The sequence below is a fragment of the Clytia hemisphaerica genome, unplaced genomic scaffold (genome assembly GCF_902728285.1).
Source record: "Clytia hemisphaerica strain Z4C2 unplaced genomic scaffold, Clytia hemisphaerica genome assembly, whole genome shotgun sequence".
NCBI classification, from domain to species: Eukaryota; Metazoa; Cnidaria; class Hydrozoa; order Leptothecata; family Clytiidae; genus Clytia; species Clytia hemisphaerica.
Genome location: NW_027104106.1, coordinates 1 through 17427, shown reverse-complemented (window position 1 = coordinate 17427; position 17427 = coordinate 1). Strand labels below are relative to the sequence as shown.

The following is a 17427-nucleotide window of genomic DNA, read 5'->3' as shown; positions in this document are numbered from 1 at the left end:
ACCAATCCAAACCACTTTACCATTTCTTAGGTGCGCCCAAACCACCACCAGTGGACCCATGTTTACCCAAATTCCAATGTCGATTGAGTGGACAATGTATACCAGCCAATCACAAGTGTGATTTCGTGGTCGACTGTCCTGGTGGGACGGACGAAGACTTCGAAACGTGTGGCTATCCTCAGGGCTTTGAGAAGAGCATCCAACCATGGATGGACGATTACACACAAACATATCATTTCGCACGCAACCAAGCTGGTAATGGAAGCAAACCCAGTGATATCGGTGCACCTAAAGTAGATGGACGAAACGATCCTAAAGGTATATTCACTTTCTAGAGTAATCCACAAAGTAATGGCATGACTAAAATTCAACGACATATTTAAAACATAGCTCTATCCTACCAGTAGCGTAGACCGGAGGAATGCAAAATTTGTGTAGGAGAGGAGATTTTTGTGACAAAGTAATTATATATTCACGGTATAAAAAGATAATTACTGTGTCATAAAAATCTGCTCTCCTACGCAAATTTTACACCCCTCTTGTTAGCGTAGACAAGCCTACATTGCCTACACTTTTTCATTTCAGGATACTATCTGTACTTGGACTCTTCCCAACGAATTAAGGACCACGCAGCTAGCATTAAAACACCTGTCTATGGAGCCGCTTTCTCTGAGTGTGTTATGGAGTTCTCTTATCACATGTATGGACGAAACATCGGTCTGTTCGAGATCGATCTATACAACAATGCAAGTGGTTTTGATACCTACCCAACCAAAATGTTCGAATGGAAAGGTTTGTCACTCTTTTGATATTGAGAATAGAATATTTAACGAGTAAAAGTGAAAATCAGGTCACGGTAGATATTTCTCAATGTGCATTGAGACCCCTTCTTTAGGTATCCTGTTGCTTCTTTGATAGTACCCCTGCTTGCCCCTGACTTTATTGGTCCAAAGTGTTTGGACTTCCATCGTTTCTGTATTTCAACAGAAAAGGCAATAATTGTTTGAGCATGATGATTGTTATTGTTTTCAGATGATACTGGTGTGGACGCATGGCAGAAAACGCAAGTGTACATTGGACGACGCAAAGAACCTTTTTATTTGATCTTCACTGCGCATGTTGGAGGAAACCCTCAAGGTCTTGGAAACAAACATCAAGGGGATATTTCCTTCGATGAAGTCAATTTCAAAAACTGTGGACATCAGCCTGTCTGCTCGGGAAATTTAACAGGGAAATTTGTGTAAGTTTGGCGCGGTCCTTATAAGATTTTGCCATACAAGCCTAACTTACGAGATCTGTATCTACAATATGTCACTTTAAGTTAAAAAAATCATCATTTCAAAAATTGACTGCCGTGGCTTAGTATTACAGCCTACATATTCTAATTTGAAAGATTTAGTTTCGAGCCGAGTGGGGATTTCAAAATTCTAAAAGTAATCCATACACCATGGAGGTTGTAGTGTTTTGTTCTCATCCCAAGTACTAATTCACATAATTTCACCATTACATCGCCCTGAACTCTAAACGCCTGTTAAATTTTTCCTAAATTGACTTTTTACTTTATCTTTATATTTCCAGTTGTGGCAATGCACGTTGTGTTGACATGAACAAAGTGTGCGATTTGACGGACGATTGTGGAGACTCATCTGACGAACACATCGCTGGTGAATGCAAAGGCTACCTTGGATGCAACTTCGAAAGTTACGATCGTGATCCTTGTAATATGACGCAAGATGAATCAGATGATTTTGATTGGTATTTAGGATCGAGTTTCACACCTTCATATAACACAGGACCTACCAGAGATCATACCCTTGGAACAAGTGAAGGTTAGCCTATTTTGATTTTGAGAGAATCCTTGTGAAATTTGCTCACTTGATTTTTGTAATTCTGACTTAGAACATGATAAAATAAGGGTTAGTTTAGAGGACGGCTTTAGTTTTTATATTGTTATGGAAGTAACTTTAGTCGGGAGACTTTAATCAGATGTATTTTCGAATGATATCTGATGATAGGACCGAGGCCATAGATGATCAAAACCCTTTTTTCGCAACCGGAAACTTTCGAAGTCTGGTGCCAAAACCTCTCTTTGATTTCTTTAAATTCCTTTGGTGATACTTTGTTGACTGCATGATGCGAAATCTTCACTTTGGTGCTAAGTTCGTTGTCGAAGATCTGATAAAATCTTTTCAAAAGAAAATTTGCATTGTTTGATAGATGCAATGGAATGAATAAAGATGAAAATTTTCACGATTGCTTGTTAAAAAGTTTTCTTAATGAATGGGTTAGATTTTCTTCCTTATTTCACGAGAATAATCAACTGTCGTAATCGTACTTAAAATTACTCATACTCGATATTTAAAATAATTTACAGGACGCCCTCAAAACATAGCTCTATCCAAAGAAAATTGATCTTTCTAATTCTATTGAGACGGACTAGTCATTTTTCTAATTTAGTGCGTCCTCTAATTCATGCGGATACATTGTTTTGACAAATTTGGACCAATATTTCCACTAAATATTAGTGCGGGCACTTTTTAACCTATTTCTGATAGTCTTCTAATTTAATACGATAAAGGTAATATTTTCCTCTGTCTGCGGTCGCAAACTTACTTACTTTAAAAAAAAATAATTTATGCAAAGTAATTTATTTCCTTGCACCACGAGAGACACGTATATACGTTCGAAATGGTTCAAAATTACCCACATTCTGACTTTTGACCACTTGAATGAACAGACGCATAAACCAAGTGTGTTTAGAACGAGTATAAGAATAATTTTCCAATTGTACCAAAATGAGGCACTATGAAAATTAGGATTTAAGAAAAATATACTCCAAAAATATTAACTGTAAAAAAGCACCATTTACAAAAGGTTAAGGTAAATCTGTTGGGGGACGGTTTTTATTTATATTTGGAAATAAAAATTATGATGAATTTTCTTTATAGGTCATTACTGGTACATTGAAGCATCTTCGCCACGTAAACAGGGTGACCGTGCACGTTTGATCTCACTTCCCGTTGCCGCACGTCCCAACGGCCGCTGCACCTTACGTTTCTTTTACCACATGAACGGAGATTACGACGAAGGTTTACGCGTTTACGTTTTGAAGCAGAAAGACGGAATCTTAGATCGGAGGTTTAAAGAAACAAAGAATTATGGGGATATGTGGAAACCTGCTTTCATTGATCTCTCAAACGATACTGATAAATTCCGAATCATATTTGAAGGTACTACTTATTTCTAGACACAGGTCGTTTTTTAGGTACTTACAAAAATAATATTTTCATTTTATTCTTCAAGCGTGTGGTCATTAGAGAGATAGCTGAAATAAAACATCCTCTTTTCATCGAACCATATTTTTAGGCGTTGTTGGTGTGACATACAGAAGTGACATCGCCATAGATGATGTGGTTCTCAGTCCAGATTGTTTGACCAACTCCTCCAGAGTCTTCCCCACCACCATACCATGTCAAAAGAACCAATTCACATGTCGCGCCAGTGGCCAATGTATCTCTAACTCTTCCAAATGTGATGGTTCCAAAGACTGCAAGGATGGCTCCGACGAATTGGGTTGTGGATCCATAACACCGGCTCCATTTGGAGGTGGCCCGTCAAACAAATCAACGAATTTAACCATCATAGCAGCCAGTGTGGTGGGTGGATGTATTTTGTTGTTGGTGCTGGTCATGGTCGTCTACCTTATCCGGAAACGAAGAAATGAGAAAAATTTGCAACTCTTCTCTGTATTTTATGATCCCGCCAATCCTAATAATGCGTAAGTGCTTAATGCTTTTGTAATATTTTATTACAATTATTTTTTTATCCAGCCAGGATATTTTTTTACTTTAAAATTCCGATATATGGTTGTCCTTTTCAAAAAAGAGATGTGTACGACACCAAGAGGCCAATCTTACTCTCAGAAGAGTTTAACCTTTGTCTTTTCTGACAAATTTAGGAAACCGTCCAGCACTGTGAAGGACTCTTCAATGGACGAAAGCGCATCTTCATCAAAAGGAAAGCAAAAGAAGAAAAAAGAGAAATTAAGCGTGAAAAAATCGTCAGAAGGAGTCTCCAACCCAGTCTATGACGAAGACAATATGGCGGAATTTTCCATGGGAGACGTAGATACAGATATGTTCCCTGACGACAATTTCCAAGTAACCATGGATACGAAAGGAGGAGCAACTTCAATGGCAAACCCTCTTTACCAGGACCCTTACATGGAGGACGATGACTCTCCGCTTTCAGGGTATTAAACTCATGTCTGGTTGGATGGCTTCATTTCGAACTTTCAAGAACTTTTGTTCATGTTTAAAGCTCTTTCTTCTAAAGAAGAAAGATGATATTTTCTAGCGTTTTTTTTAATTTACATTTTTAGTCAAAATATTAAAATTCTATAAATATTTGAAGATAAGTGTTGTTTTGTTTATTTGTTTATTTTTTAACTGTTTTGTTTTTTGTCATTTTTTAGGGTTATTTACTTTCATGTACATATTCCAATAATACGCATCTATTTTATTTTGGTTTTTGTAAAGAAAATTATTTGTCCTTATTCGTACGTTTGAGTTTGATTTTTAAACAATTTATAGATACGATTTGATAATTTCTTTATGTAAAATAAATGAACTAATTTACTTCAAAGGAACATAGATGTTATCCGGTTTGTAGCAATTTTTTGGCGATTATCTGTTAACCATAAATCGAGACAAAAGGTCTGGGCCTTGTGAAAGAAACCAGTGAAGGGTAATGTTTCCAATTTAGAATGAAGCAATAATTGGCTAATTCTCTTTCTTTGTTCACTTTTTACGAAAAATGATTTCTTCACCTTTTCGTTGGGTAAGATCCCGGTAAGATGTTGCTAATCGACGCAAAGGAGTTCACCTTTTTAACGCTTTATCGTCAAAAATCTTATTTCGGAAAAATTATTTTGAGCTAGAGTGTTATTTTTGGCATCTTCAGTTCACTATATATAACGATATGGAGGAATAATTAACACAATATCAAATTTTCAAATCTGAATCACCATCGATAGCAACAGGTACTCATTACACTTCACAATTTTTCAAATTCTTAAATTTCAAGCCATGCATTTGCTATTAAATTAAATTTGATTTTATAAACTGTTATTCTAACGTACTCTTTCATTTTTTCAGGAAAATACATTTATAAAATGGAGTTCTTAAGATTGTTCTCATTTTGTGGTAAGTTCTTAATCTCATGGAATGGATCGATTGTAAACATCGAAAATCGGAGAAATAGTTCTGAAACGTAATAATATGCACTTATAAGCCCTTTACGTACCTTACAACTTGTGTTATCTTATCAAAGCATGGGTTTCAGTTCATTCAAGGGGAAATTTGGGGCAGGATGTTGTTCTGTTCATTATCCACGACTGACAGAATATTTGTTACTTTTATTTTAGCACTTTTCATTGGAGCGTCAAGTCGTAAATGGATAGGTAAGCCCAAACCTTTCTTATCACTACTTGTCCCTACTTTATAGGTTCTTTCTTCCATTTACCGTGTTTATGCGTGCCGTGGGAAGCTACCTATTCCATGATGTCTGTTTTCATACGGTAGAAATCGATTGCTTTTGAAAAAACATTATATTTGGGAGTTCTGTCTACAGTTACGTGATTTGTAATGATCATTAACTTTCTGACAATGTTTAGTTTCACCCACTTTAATCGGAGATTTACACAACAAGATCAGAGAGCAATACGTGGACACACCTCCCTTGAAAGCAGATTACAGACTCTCCGCAGATGCTCAAAATTGTGCACAATACTTATTAGACAACCCTTCACTTGATATTCTTACTCATCCATGCAACCCTGGACATTTCGGAGAAAACATCTACAAACTTTTCGCCGTCAGTGCCGACAATGAAATCTTCCAAAGAGCCACTGAAATTTGGTAAATAGAAAATTTTTGATTGTTGCTGTGGTCTGCAAAATTGATTTAAGGCTTTATTTTGGTAAATTTATTTCTGATTTGCCAAACATCAATTATTCACTGCTACGAGAATTTGTATTTGCAGCTAATTCTCGCCAATTCGAATTCGAACTGGACATCTATCTTGTTCGAATTAAAGAAAGTATTTTACAGGGATTTCCCCTTGGCGGAAACTGAGATTTGGCTCAAATGATAAATTCGAATAAGCAAGAGTCCACTAATTAAATATCCCTTCTTCTCAATTTTAGGCATGATGAAGAAAAAGATCTCCCAGACAGAAGCGACAGTCTTTGGTACTTGATGGTCAATTTCAATAATAGAAACAAGCCTGTCGGACATTTCATTCAGGTAAGGAGTCACTTATTTCCCTGTATTTACTTTGAAATGCTTTCGAATGAAAAGTCAGCAGAGTTGAATGCAAATAAACTAGTTTCTATGATTTCGAAGGGGGGGGGGCCAGAATCATCGAGAAAATTATCTTTTCGGCCTTTTTCTCGTGGAAGTAAGTGCAAATTTATCTAAAAATTATCTTTCCAAATTGGGAGACTGATATTTTCAAAAGAAGTGCAAAGGCATTTTCAACTTTTCAAACTTGGATTTTTATATAGGTACACAAAAAGAAATTTGGGTAAATTAACTCGAAAACTTGTGTACGAAAAAAAAATCGAGTTGACTAACTCAAAAAAAGTTTTGTGAAAATAAAAAAATCGAGTTAAGACTCGAGTGACGTAATAACTTGCACTTTTATGTCGTCATAATTTGAGATGTTCTGGAGTTTTTATAAGATACTTCACTGATTGGTCATTTAAAGTAATAGAGATGACGTGTTTTATTACAGGCTAACGACCAACCAAATAAAGAAAAAGCTTCTAAAAACTCCAGCTTGTCCCCATAATTTAGCTAGCTCAAAAAGTCGTAACTCAAAGTTTTCTAGCTCGATGATTCCGGGCCTCAAGAGGGGGGATTGTGCGTTTTAAACAAAAATGGAGGAGTAGGTGATTTGGAAAATTACGACAGGTTTAGTCAAAAGAAGTTACCTTATATTACAAGAAATTTAACAAGTAGAACTTTCGCCATAACGGTTTTCTTTCATGAAAAAGACTTGTATACAAGAATAGTGGTAAGAACCTGGTAGAAATTTTCACGGAAAGAGGTCATATTTGTTTTGTTCAGTAAAAATTTGCTCGCCAACTGGGGGGGGGGCTACCCTTGCCGACCGACGGGGTGCTCCGCTGAGGTTCGAAAAATGGACCTCACATGTCACTCGATTTTTCGAAAATTTTACAAAGATTTGCAAAAAAATTGACACTGAATAGGACTTTATTCCAAAATTTTCCCAAAACTTTCCACTTTCTTCTCAAAAAAAGGTAGAACTTTCTTCAAAAAGACAAAATTCTGTTCACGAAGTTTCAAAAATATTCTTATTCTAGTGGAGGGTTATGAAATTAAAGGATATTATAGGAATTTAAATTTATTTTTCAGGAAGTTTGGGCTCTCGCAACCAAAGTTGGATGCGGTATGGCATCTGATGACAATAATGTATCAATCGTCGTTTGTCGGTACGATAAAGCAGTCAACGCTTTGGGAACACAACTTCGAGACAACGTTCATTTGAAGAAACAATCAGCCATAAACAATAATTGTCAAGACACACCAAATTTCCCATGCACGCAAGATTTGTGTGCTAATTTTGGAGATTTGTATTGCAAAAAGTCATGTAACAAATGCTAAACTGTTTAAAAGAGACACTTTAATGTATAATATTATTATTCCCAACAAATTGTAAAAGCTCTTCCTTGTCACTGATAAAATAAAATACTTAATTATAATAACTGAGAAAAAAAGCTATTGAATATTCTTTGAAGACCGGATAAAATTATTTGATTCCCAGTAACCTGTTCCTGAAAGGTCAACCACAGTAGTAAGGTGCTAACCAAAACCAACTCTGATAAATAGGCGTTGTTCTTCAGTTCAATAAGGTTCAATTCGAATTGGATTCTTAGGCTCCTCATCAGCCGTATTACGTAAAACATTACTTTGCAAAGCAACTTCATACTGAGTGCTTGGGTCAAGATTAAACAATTCTTGGATTTGTTCGTCTCGGCTATCTTCCTTATCTGCTTCCTCGACATGCTCAGGAAGAATTAGCTCAACCACTTCCCTCATGATTTGCCTGAAACAAATATTTGAACAAAGACTTAAATTCCATGCTGTCGTTTAAAACGAATTCAGACTTTCTCTCAATAACAAGGTAACGTACGCCATCCCTCGCATTGTTTTAAGTTAGATGAAGAATATTTGGTCGATCACATTTTGTTTGTTTGTTTCTTATCCAACGATCAATAAAGAAGACAGAGGGCTGAAATATGGAAAAATACCAGACGCAATATCAAACAACTTACTCTCTAATCATCTTCATCTGCTTTCTCATTTCAATAGGTAGATTTTCCAATTGACGCTTTAATTTTTCTTCTTCTTCAAAATCTTCAAGTTGTTGTTCATCAAGTTGCAGGAAGACCAGCGCCATCTCCTCTGCATCTCGATTGTTGACGTAATGTTCGTACGTGAACGTATCACGGAAGCGCGCGATGTCCTCGCTCAAATCCCCATTAACAACGACCTGAAAACAAGATGGTGAAATGTAAGATACAAATAAGTTGTGTACCACTGACACCTCTGTTCTGTTGTTGTGAAGGAAAAAGTGCATTTTTTGGATCACCGATAAACCAGTTATCAGATATTAGCTCGTACAATATGGAAATATTTCACTCGTTCCGGATTTTCCGTATATTTTCTTCGCCTAAAGGCTCGGAAAATATTGTACGGAAAAATCACGGAACTCGTAAAATATTTCTCATATTGTACTCGCAACCGTCCGATAACTATTACATATTTCCAAATCTGAAATATCATATTTTCAAAATATTTCCAATTTTTGGAAGTATGATATTTCCAAAAATTGGAAATATCTTGAAAATATGATGTTTTAATGAATTTCAGAATTGGAAATATCATGAAATATAATATTTCCACAACTTTGGAAATATAGAAAAGTCATATTTCCATATTTACAAATGTATATGGAAATATTATCATATTTTCAAGATATTTTCAGGATTGGAAATCTCTTATTTCACCCAGTGAATCGTTTTTCTTGATAGTTAATTCAGGAAATAAGCTCAAAAATGCTAAAAACCGAATAAAATTCTTTTTTCTTCGTAATTTTCTCCGGTTTAAACCCCCAAATCATTTTTCAATTTTATTATCAAATGTCATAAAATTATCATATTAGAAGTGATTTCTGAAAATTGGTGCATTTTTTATCATAATCGCACGATGGGTTATTTTTTCTTATTTGGCACGCCCTCAAAGAGAGCAATTAATCGTTAATTGCATCCTGTAGAGAGCAATTAATCGTTAATCACACTCTCCAATGCCGCGCCAATGTTAACAAAATTGATTTTAATGTTTATTCTTACATTTTTTTTTGCATCGAACGTTTTAATTGCATTCGAAATTTATTTTGTGAGAAAGAAAATCAATAAACAACAATAAAAGAAAGACATAAAGAGAAGAGAAAAATATAAAACTCTCAGTGTAATTTCTGTAATTTACTTTCCTAACTGGGAAAAAGTAGTGAAAGCCATTGTGCGATTAGCTCGTAATCACATAATAACTCGTACAATACGAAAATTGCAGTCGTGATTTTTTTGTTTCGAATTTTCCTCGTCCTTTCGGACTCGGAAAATTAATAACAAACAAATCACTCGTGCAATTATATTCGAATTGCACTCGTTATCATGTGATTACATATACTAATTGACCTAAATATACTATTTTAATGGCGACATGGTCTTTCATTTCAAAATCAAAAAGTACCCTGATTTTTCTAGTTTGATTCGCAAACCCCTATAGATATATCTCCTCTATAAGAAACTTTTTTCGCTAGAGGATGAGCAGAAGCCTATGATTTTTCTTAAAGGATTCCAAATATTATAATTACGCTTCCTCCGTCGAGTGAGCCCTATACTATAGTATAAAGTTTCTACAGGTTCCGATTAGAGGAGTAAAGGTACACAAATCTACGGTCCGTTACGGTCTGAAATATTTCCGGTCACTTTTCCCGCTGTTTTTGTTTCTAAGTAATATTTTACGCAAAAATTTTATCTTTCTAAGACTTTCAGGTTTCCCAAAATGCATGCAAGCAGCTACAAGGGTCGTCAGGAGAGAAAGTAAACTAAGGCTGTAAAAGTAAACAACTTTTGGAAAATCTTATTACTTTCTATTTAATGAAGAGAAGTTTTCACATTCACATTTTCAAAAATTTCTTTCTCCTCCTTCCATTCTGGAAACTGTCGGATAATCTTAAAGTAAAAAAGGAAAAAGGGGAGCTTGAAAACACATTCCAGTACACTCTAGAAATATCACTCTCCCTTTTTCGTGGGCTCTTTTATTCTGCCCTTTGTGACAAAACTGGACAAAATATTACTTACAAATGTCAAAACAAGTAATTGATATGCAAGAATCATCAAAAGTTTTCTTTTACAAATGTACATTTTTCTGTTCGCAGTGAACAATGTTAAAAAATTGTGAAGCATCAAAAGTGTAGATTTTTCCTTCTTGATTCTTTTTCGAATGTTTTGACACTGCAATATCTTCATTATCGGAAAGTTTTGATGATTGAAGGCTAGCTTCCACGGCCGCATATCTAAAATCGAGCTAAGGGAATGGGTTCGAGTTTGAACGGTCTTTGGAATATAATAGAGGGCAATGAATAGTCTGAATCGCCAGGCCAGTCTCACAAAAAAATCTACAAAATAAGTAGATGTATAAATTTTCTTAATTCTACGGACGTCTGTAGAATTACGGCACTCTTTAATATCGACATATAATGTAGAATGCAGAATTCAACTGATTTTGTAGATATTAAAGAACGATTTCACTTTGTGCGCGCTCGAGACTCGAGCTCCAAACCCCTGACCCAGGAACTTTTGTAGTGACGAGTAAACAGTCTAACTGACGAGTTAGGCTAACTGTCTAGTTCGCTATTTATCCGGTATTAGGCCATCCACAACCCCGACCGTTAAGTGAGTCCACCCCCTTACTTGTCAGCGCTAAATTACTCATTGTGGTGTATACAATATAGACTCTGTTGTGTAGCAATCTACTAATTTGCCGTAATTCTACAGATGTCTGTAGAAATATGAAATCTACATATTTTGTAGAATAATAATTCTACCCTATATACCCTTCTATACAATATAGACTCTGTTGTGTAGCAATCTACTAATTTGCCGTAATTCTACAGACGTCTGTAGAAATATAAATCTACATATTTTGTAGAATAATAATTCCACCCGTAAATCTACAGACATCTGTAGAAATTTTAAATTTACACCATCTACGTATTCTGTAGAATTATGTGTGATAATGTGTTGGAATCGCAGACCTCTGCTCTACAAAACCGAAGGTAGTAGAGTATAGGCCCGTTAGTGGATGCCAGCAGCCTAGGCGGTGAAAGGATGATACGAGAAAATTTATTTTCAACAAAACAACCCATATCTTGACGTTTCGAACCATATTTGGAAAAGGTGACCGCTTTCTAGCGCCGATTACCGAAACGAGAACCGAAAAAGACGCCGGAACCAATCATCATTTACCGTGAGTATCACAGCGCGAATAAATTCGAGCTGTGAAGACAAAGTTTTTTTTTAATACAAGATCTTGTAGAAAAACGCTCGCAAAGTAGATATTTTTCACATTTTGGATTCGTTTGGCTTAGAGGAGGTTGCGGATCATGTCTGATTTGCTTTTTCAGAAAAATTGTGAGAAATGAAAGGCGGAACGATTATGTCAGTAGGGAACTTTGCGATAGCTTGCTAACTCAACTAGATTTTCCTTGCAACTGTACTTAACTGACGTACGGGTCAGATCAGTGAGGGCAATTTTCAGTCCCAGTCATTTTCATACTTTATGATAAAGACAAAAGACCCCGAGATACCAGGCTCTTTTAAACCACAAACGAGAAAACCTTTTTATCGTTTTATACTCCTTCTCTTCATAAAAATATCTCCAGATTATCTTTCAAGGATGAAGAGTGAACCGTCCCTATTTTTCATTTTTTTAAATGAACAGCATAAAAGTTTAAAGAAACAATTTTATTATGAAGCAAGATGGAGCACACTCATTGGATTTTAAATTTAGCACGAGTTGTTGCGATAAACAGACTGTACCTTTAAAAGGTTGGTGAGTTCAGTCAAAACACAGATTTGATCTGCAGCGTCACGCTTCACCGAGTCAAATTGAAACAACTATCGCAAAACAAACTCTCTGGTAGTTTTTCTTAACTTCAGAAAAGAAAATAACCTATTATGGCACACAAATTGAGTGTTTTATTCCCTAGGAATAGGGCCCATAGAAATTCTTCAAACGGAGAAAAGTTTCATTCCATTTGTGATATAAAAAGCTGGGCGATTTTATTCATTCATGCCAGCTGTAATATTTTTGTCTAACACTAGCAGCACAGCAGAACTTCAGCAACTGACTGCACTCGAGAAAAAAAACAGCTTTACAGTACCTATTCTTCTATTAATAGATCCCATATTTCGGATCAACCAGGATAGATATATAACAAAAAACTTTTTTAATCACCCTTACGGAACTTCCACGCGTTTTAAATGCATCGAATTTCTCATTGAAATTTGAGTTTAATTGCAATTTAAATGTAGTGAAACCTGGACCTGGACAAAAATGTTAAACGAATTTAAATCGCATTGCTAGAGTAAAAACTTTGTAAATAAAATGCATCATGGATAAGCATACAGTATTCACTTTAATTGCATTGGAAAAAAAAAATAACACTTCATAGGATTTAGGCAAATGCATTCCTTTTTGAACAATTTTAATTTGTTATTCACAATTACAAATACATTTTTAACATGAAAAAGAGAATTGTGGAAAATTATAAATACATTTCTAATGAACGGCGTCAAAATTAAAATGCACTTTAAATAGCGGACAAAATTTCAAATGAATTGAAAATCAAAATTTAAAATGCCTTTTCAATATCCGAAATATTTCTTATAGGAAAGATTTTTCAAAAGAATTGAGAATTTGTAATGCATTATTTTTCTTTTCTTTGTAAGAATACCACTACCAGTATTCGGGTCCTTATACGGATTTTATCGGGGCATTTTCTGATTATTTTCCAAGGTTTATCAATGCTTGTAAGGGGTATACATTGTTGAGCTGTATTCGATGGGTTATTGGCTAATATTCACTCAGATTAACTGCGTTTTGATACAGGATAACAAGTCTAATCGTTGTGTTGCAAATGGAATTTTTATTAGTAGAGTAAACAGAGTAAAGTTAAAAATTTACAACGAAAATTATAATAAAAGATTAAAAATTAAAAAATTGAAAAATAAGATGCGGTCTTCGTCTTTTGTTTGGTATATCGTGATTTTAATCATCCTTCAATTGTGTGTCAGTAGTCCGTCGGTTATATTATGGTTTTACCTGAAAGTTAGAAAGAAACTAAATATTAATAGATAAATTTTGGAAATAACATTGGGTGTGTTAAATTTAAGCCAAGAAGAGACTCTTCCTAACATAGCTCATGGCCTGACGGACATGTGACTGACACAACTGACAACTTGGCTTGTTAAAATAAAACTTTTAAACATCAATTTTCTCAAATCTTTTGTGTTCTAATTGCTCGTAATTTAATCAAACTAAACCGCCAATACACAAAACAATTTAGCTAACTAATTTGCTACAATTATCAATGGAGCAGAGCAATTTACCCAAATTATTCGAAAAAAATAAATGTATTATAAACGTATCTAAGAATTTTGAACGTAAAAAAATTGTCACAAATTTTTACAATTTTGGTTAAGTTTCTTCTGCATTGAAGAATAAACAAGAGCCGCAAAGATGCGGATAAATATTTCCTTTACAAATGATAAAATAATTATTGATGTCCTCAAAAGATTTCAAAGTGCTTTATCTCAGATAACATTAAGCAACACAAGTCCCCAAGAATTTCAAAATTCGTTTATGTAATTGCTAGTATTTGCAGGATTTTCCTAAGATGACGAAGGTTCAAACCTACGGATTACGGAGTATATCCAAGCTGAACTCGACTGAGAATAACAATACAGTAACCAAATTGGCTAGACAACCTTTAATTTTCAATTTACCTAATAGCCGCCCCCCCCCCCGCTTATTAATTTTTGGGAAAATGTTTTTGAAAGTTCCCTTTTTTGTCCCAATTCTGCTGTATTAGCCTCCTTTTAAAAAATTTGCCACCCAGGACATTTTTATTTCAAAATGTTTTGATATTTTTTCCAACCCCCCCCGCTTATTCCAATCCCCCCGGCTATTAGGTACCCGAGAGTAGGTGGACTTAGTTGGTATAGTATTTATAAGCCGTCACCCGGCATCGCACCCGCTGAGTAGAGTGTTGTGTTATTGAACACATCAAAAGGCCTTGGGATAGGCCGAAAAGTTTTTTTCAGATGGAATTTAAATTTGGGGGTTAACTTGAAAAATTATTTGGCGGGAATTAATTTTGCGGATGAAGGACATTTTTGTCCGAAAAACGCTATTAAAAAAGGAAAAACCTGTTTTAAAGCCTGAAATAACACACATTTGGGGGAATAAATAGAACAATTTAAATTTGGCGGGATTTATTTTGGCGGAACGGAATAAATTAAATTTGGCGGGAACTTAATTTTGGCGGATTTTCGACCAAATCCGCCAAATCCACAAAATTAAGTTTCCCGCCAAAATTTCTTCCTTTAAGGTAGCCAAAAAGGGGAGGGAAATATCTGAAATGAAAGAATGACAAAAAGGAAAAAAGTTGTCATGCCAGGCCAGGAAATCACTTGAAAAAATTGTCAATTGACACTAAAGTTTTCTTCATTTTTTAAATGCATATGTGGAAGAAAATGTCAAGTTTTAGGGCACATTGAAGAAAATATATATTCATAACAAATGTTTTCCATCTTTTAAATGCACGTGTAAGAAATCTCCAAATTTATAAAGTTTTCCATGTTTTCAACGGGCATTGAAGAAAATACAGTAAATTCATAACAAAAGTTTTCCATCGTTTAATTGCACATGTAAGAAATCTCCAAATTTATAGCAAAACTTTCAACCTTTTGCCTTTAAACGCATGTGGAAAACAATCTACAAATTCACAACCAAAGTTTTCCACGTTTAAATGCACGGGGGAGAAAATCTCCAAATTCACAACAAAAGTTTCCACGTTTAAAACGCATGTGGAAAAAAATCTCCAAGAACCAAAGTTTTCCACATTATAAATGCATGGGGAAGAAAATCTCCAAGTACCAAGTTCAAGACAATGATTCCAATTGTTTAATTCCATATTCAATACAATCAAAATTTTAAGAGTTAACATTCTTCATATTGACCAAGGTGTTCCGGTTATATATATACGATCGTATATATATCAGCTTAAAAAGTTTGAAATTACAGTTCTGTGAACCGCAACAGAATTTTCCCACTAAGAGAGTTTTCACTAACTGTCACAAACCAGTTAATTCATTGTTTTAGATAAAAACACCAAGGGAAATTCAATCATTAACCAGTCAATTTTGCTCCATGTTTAAAATTTTTAGCTCAAAGCTAGCTAAATCATAGTTCATCACCAACCATCGCCATCTGACCATTGCGCATTGGGTGGTGCATACCATAAAAGTGAGTTCAAACTTTTTTTCCAGGTATAACATGGTCAGATTTATCCACAATCACTTTAGGAGGGTAATATACAGGCAAAATTGAAGTTAGCTTGTTGTGAAAGTTGACAAAATGTCCTGTTTTTCCAAGACCATTCAAGATAGAGATTGTATCTCTCACACCAAGAGTATGTAAAACGAAACATCAATCCAGACAATGGTACAAAAACATGATCCAATTCAACTCATGAAAGCATAAAAACCAAAGAAAATAGCGAAAGAGCAAACATTTTTGTCTCTTTTTTGCCTCCATCTTTGTTATGACTGTTAAAAAGCAGTATGGTCCGATCAACAATACGCTTTTGGACCGGGCGACGTTTTCCGATCGGCAAGGAGAATAGACCACCGTACGCATATTTCCTACGACGTGTCTTGGAAAAATGACGTCTTCCGCCTCGAAAAAAGAACATCCTACTGTTTTTACCCGGCCGGAGCTTGATTTAAAAAGAGACTCATGTACAAACTCACGAAATTGACCAAAACCGAGCGTTAGACTTGGAGGAGAAGAAGAAGGAGAAGAAAAATTACCGTTTTAACAAATATTTCCTTCTGGAAAGGAAATATTTAATGAAACATCAAGAACGATATTTTCTTTGTGATAAAAACAAGATTTCTGTCCTTATTATTGTGAACTAACTCAACTTACAAATCCATGGAAATACTGTGCTAGTCTCGTTTTTACAAGTAAGACAGAAAATTAGACCCTAGATTTTCATTTTTTTTGTCAGACAAAAAACTTATGATTAGAATCAGAAAAAAAGTTGCGCCATTATTGTGAAATACTATATGATATGTGATAATAATAACATCAAAAACTTTTGTTCATAATTTGCGGAAAAATTCATCCGACTTCAGGATCATGCGCTACTTGCAACTAAAAGCTAACATAATTCTGTTATCTTGCGCGTAGAGCTTCTAAAATGGCTGCTACGCGCTCGCTTTTCCAAGTTTTTCGAATATTTAAAGTATTTGTTGTTAGACAAATATTCACTTTTTGTCCGATAAAAAAATTATCGAAAATTTATCTGGTTCAGAAAAAAAAAAGTTTCGTTATTAATCGTGAGGGCGGCTGGGTCACTAAAATCTCAAAATTTTAAATGATTTCCCGACCCGCCCTGCATTGTGCACAAAAAGCTGTATTAGATTTTTTTTAAACTCGTGCACCGGTCGTGCTCTCCAAAAGACAGAACTCCTGAAAAAGTCTTATCTTTTTGACATCATTTAATTTTGAAACATAACATGAACTGTAATTTTTAACATGAAAATAGCATATTCAATGACATATAACATATATATTTTTTCAGATCCATTTCTGACACCCCCTGTCTCAGTGCCCATGTTAAAGTTATTTAGCCAGTGAAAAAAATGATTTATGCCAATGGGAGCTTGTTTTTAAATGAGTTGGGATTTCAATTTCTAATGTTTACAGCTCAAAATCCAGTGAGGATGGCCTCAGTTCAACGTTTTTTCCCAGCGGCAAGAGAGCTGTAGCTTTTCAATGGGGATGAAATTTCAGGGTATTTTTATCACCGGGACCATTTTTTGGCGTTTTTTCCAGTGAGGAGGGTCCCACCGAGTTTGTTTTCTAGGGGGCGTTTCTCTAGCTTGCGAGAGAGTTAATCAAGGAGGAGTAAAACAACATGATAACATGGATTAAAAGATTTAAAATTGATGGCGAAACTTACTGTCTCGCAGCGTGCCTTATTTTT

At 35.0% G+C, this 17427-nt stretch overlaps 3 protein-coding genes across 3 annotated transcripts in view; 2 read left to right on the top strand and 1 right to left on the bottom strand.

Annotated features, from left to right (window-relative positions):
* LOC136813222 (MAM and LDL-receptor class A domain-containing protein 1-like) overlaps positions 1–4363 on the top strand; it is a 61976-nt gene extending 57613 nt beyond the window's left edge. The window contains exons 84-90 of the mRNA XM_067069738.1: positions 31–318; positions 586–792; positions 1033–1240; positions 1579–1829; positions 2949–3230; positions 3367–3778; positions 3959–4363. Of these exons, the coding sequence (XP_066925839.1) occupies positions 31–318; positions 586–792; positions 1033–1240; positions 1579–1829; positions 2949–3230; positions 3367–3778; positions 3959–4259 (1949 nt within the window). The 3' untranslated portion in view covers positions 4260–4363. The remainder of the gene's footprint in view (positions 1–30; positions 319–585; positions 793–1032; positions 1241–1578; positions 1830–2948; positions 3231–3366; positions 3779–3958) is intronic.
* A 635-nt stretch (positions 4364–4998) lies between these two features.
* LOC136813221 (cysteine-rich venom protein-like) lies at positions 4999–7688 on the top strand. The gene is made up of 6 exons (XM_067069736.1): positions 4999–5041; positions 5157–5204; positions 5426–5461; positions 5675–5918; positions 6206–6305; positions 7440–7688. The coding sequence occupies exons 2-6, from the start codon at positions 5174–5176 to the stop codon at positions 7686–7688; spliced, it is 660 nt and encodes a 219-aa protein (XP_066925837.1). The 5' UTR covers positions 4999–5041; positions 5157–5173.
* Positions 7689–7794: 106 nt separating this feature from the next.
* Positions 7795–10546, bottom strand: LOC136813220 (uncharacterized). Its single transcript, XM_067069735.1, has 3 exons — positions 10451–10546; positions 8360–8577; positions 7795–8130 (listed from the first exon to the last, which is right to left on the bottom strand). The coding sequence occupies exons 1-3, from the start codon at positions 10511–10513 to the stop codon at positions 7929–7931; spliced, it is 483 nt and encodes a 160-aa protein (XP_066925836.1). The 5' UTR covers positions 10514–10546; the 3' UTR covers positions 7795–7928.
* Positions 10547–17427: the final 6881 nt, after the last annotated feature.

Excerpts from the sequence above, each read along its gene's own strand:
- LOC136813221 (XM_067069736.1), top strand. The coding sequence starts at position 5,174 with ATGGAGTTCTTAAGATTGTTCTCATTTTGTG. Across the intron at positions 5,205-5,425 it reads AAGATTGTTCTCATTTTGTG|CACTTTTCATTGGAGCGTCA; the intron begins GTAAGTTCTTAA and ends CTTTTATTTTAG. Across the intron at positions 6,306-7,439 it reads CTGTCGGACATTTCATTCAG|GAAGTTTGGGCTCTCGCAAC; the intron begins GTAAGGAGTCAC and ends TTTATTTTTCAG.
- LOC136813220 (XM_067069735.1), bottom strand. The coding sequence starts at position 10,513 with ATGTACATTTGTAAAAGAAAACTTTTGATGATTCTTGCATATCAATTA. Across the intron at positions 8,578-10,450 it reads AATTACTTGTTTTGACATTT|GTCGTTGTTAATGGGGATTT; the intron begins GTAAGTAATATT and ends TCTTGTTTTCAG. Across the intron at positions 8,131-8,359 it reads CAGATGAAGATGATTAGAGA|GCAAATCATGAGGGAAGTGG; the intron begins GTAAGTTGTTTG and ends TATTTGTTTCAG.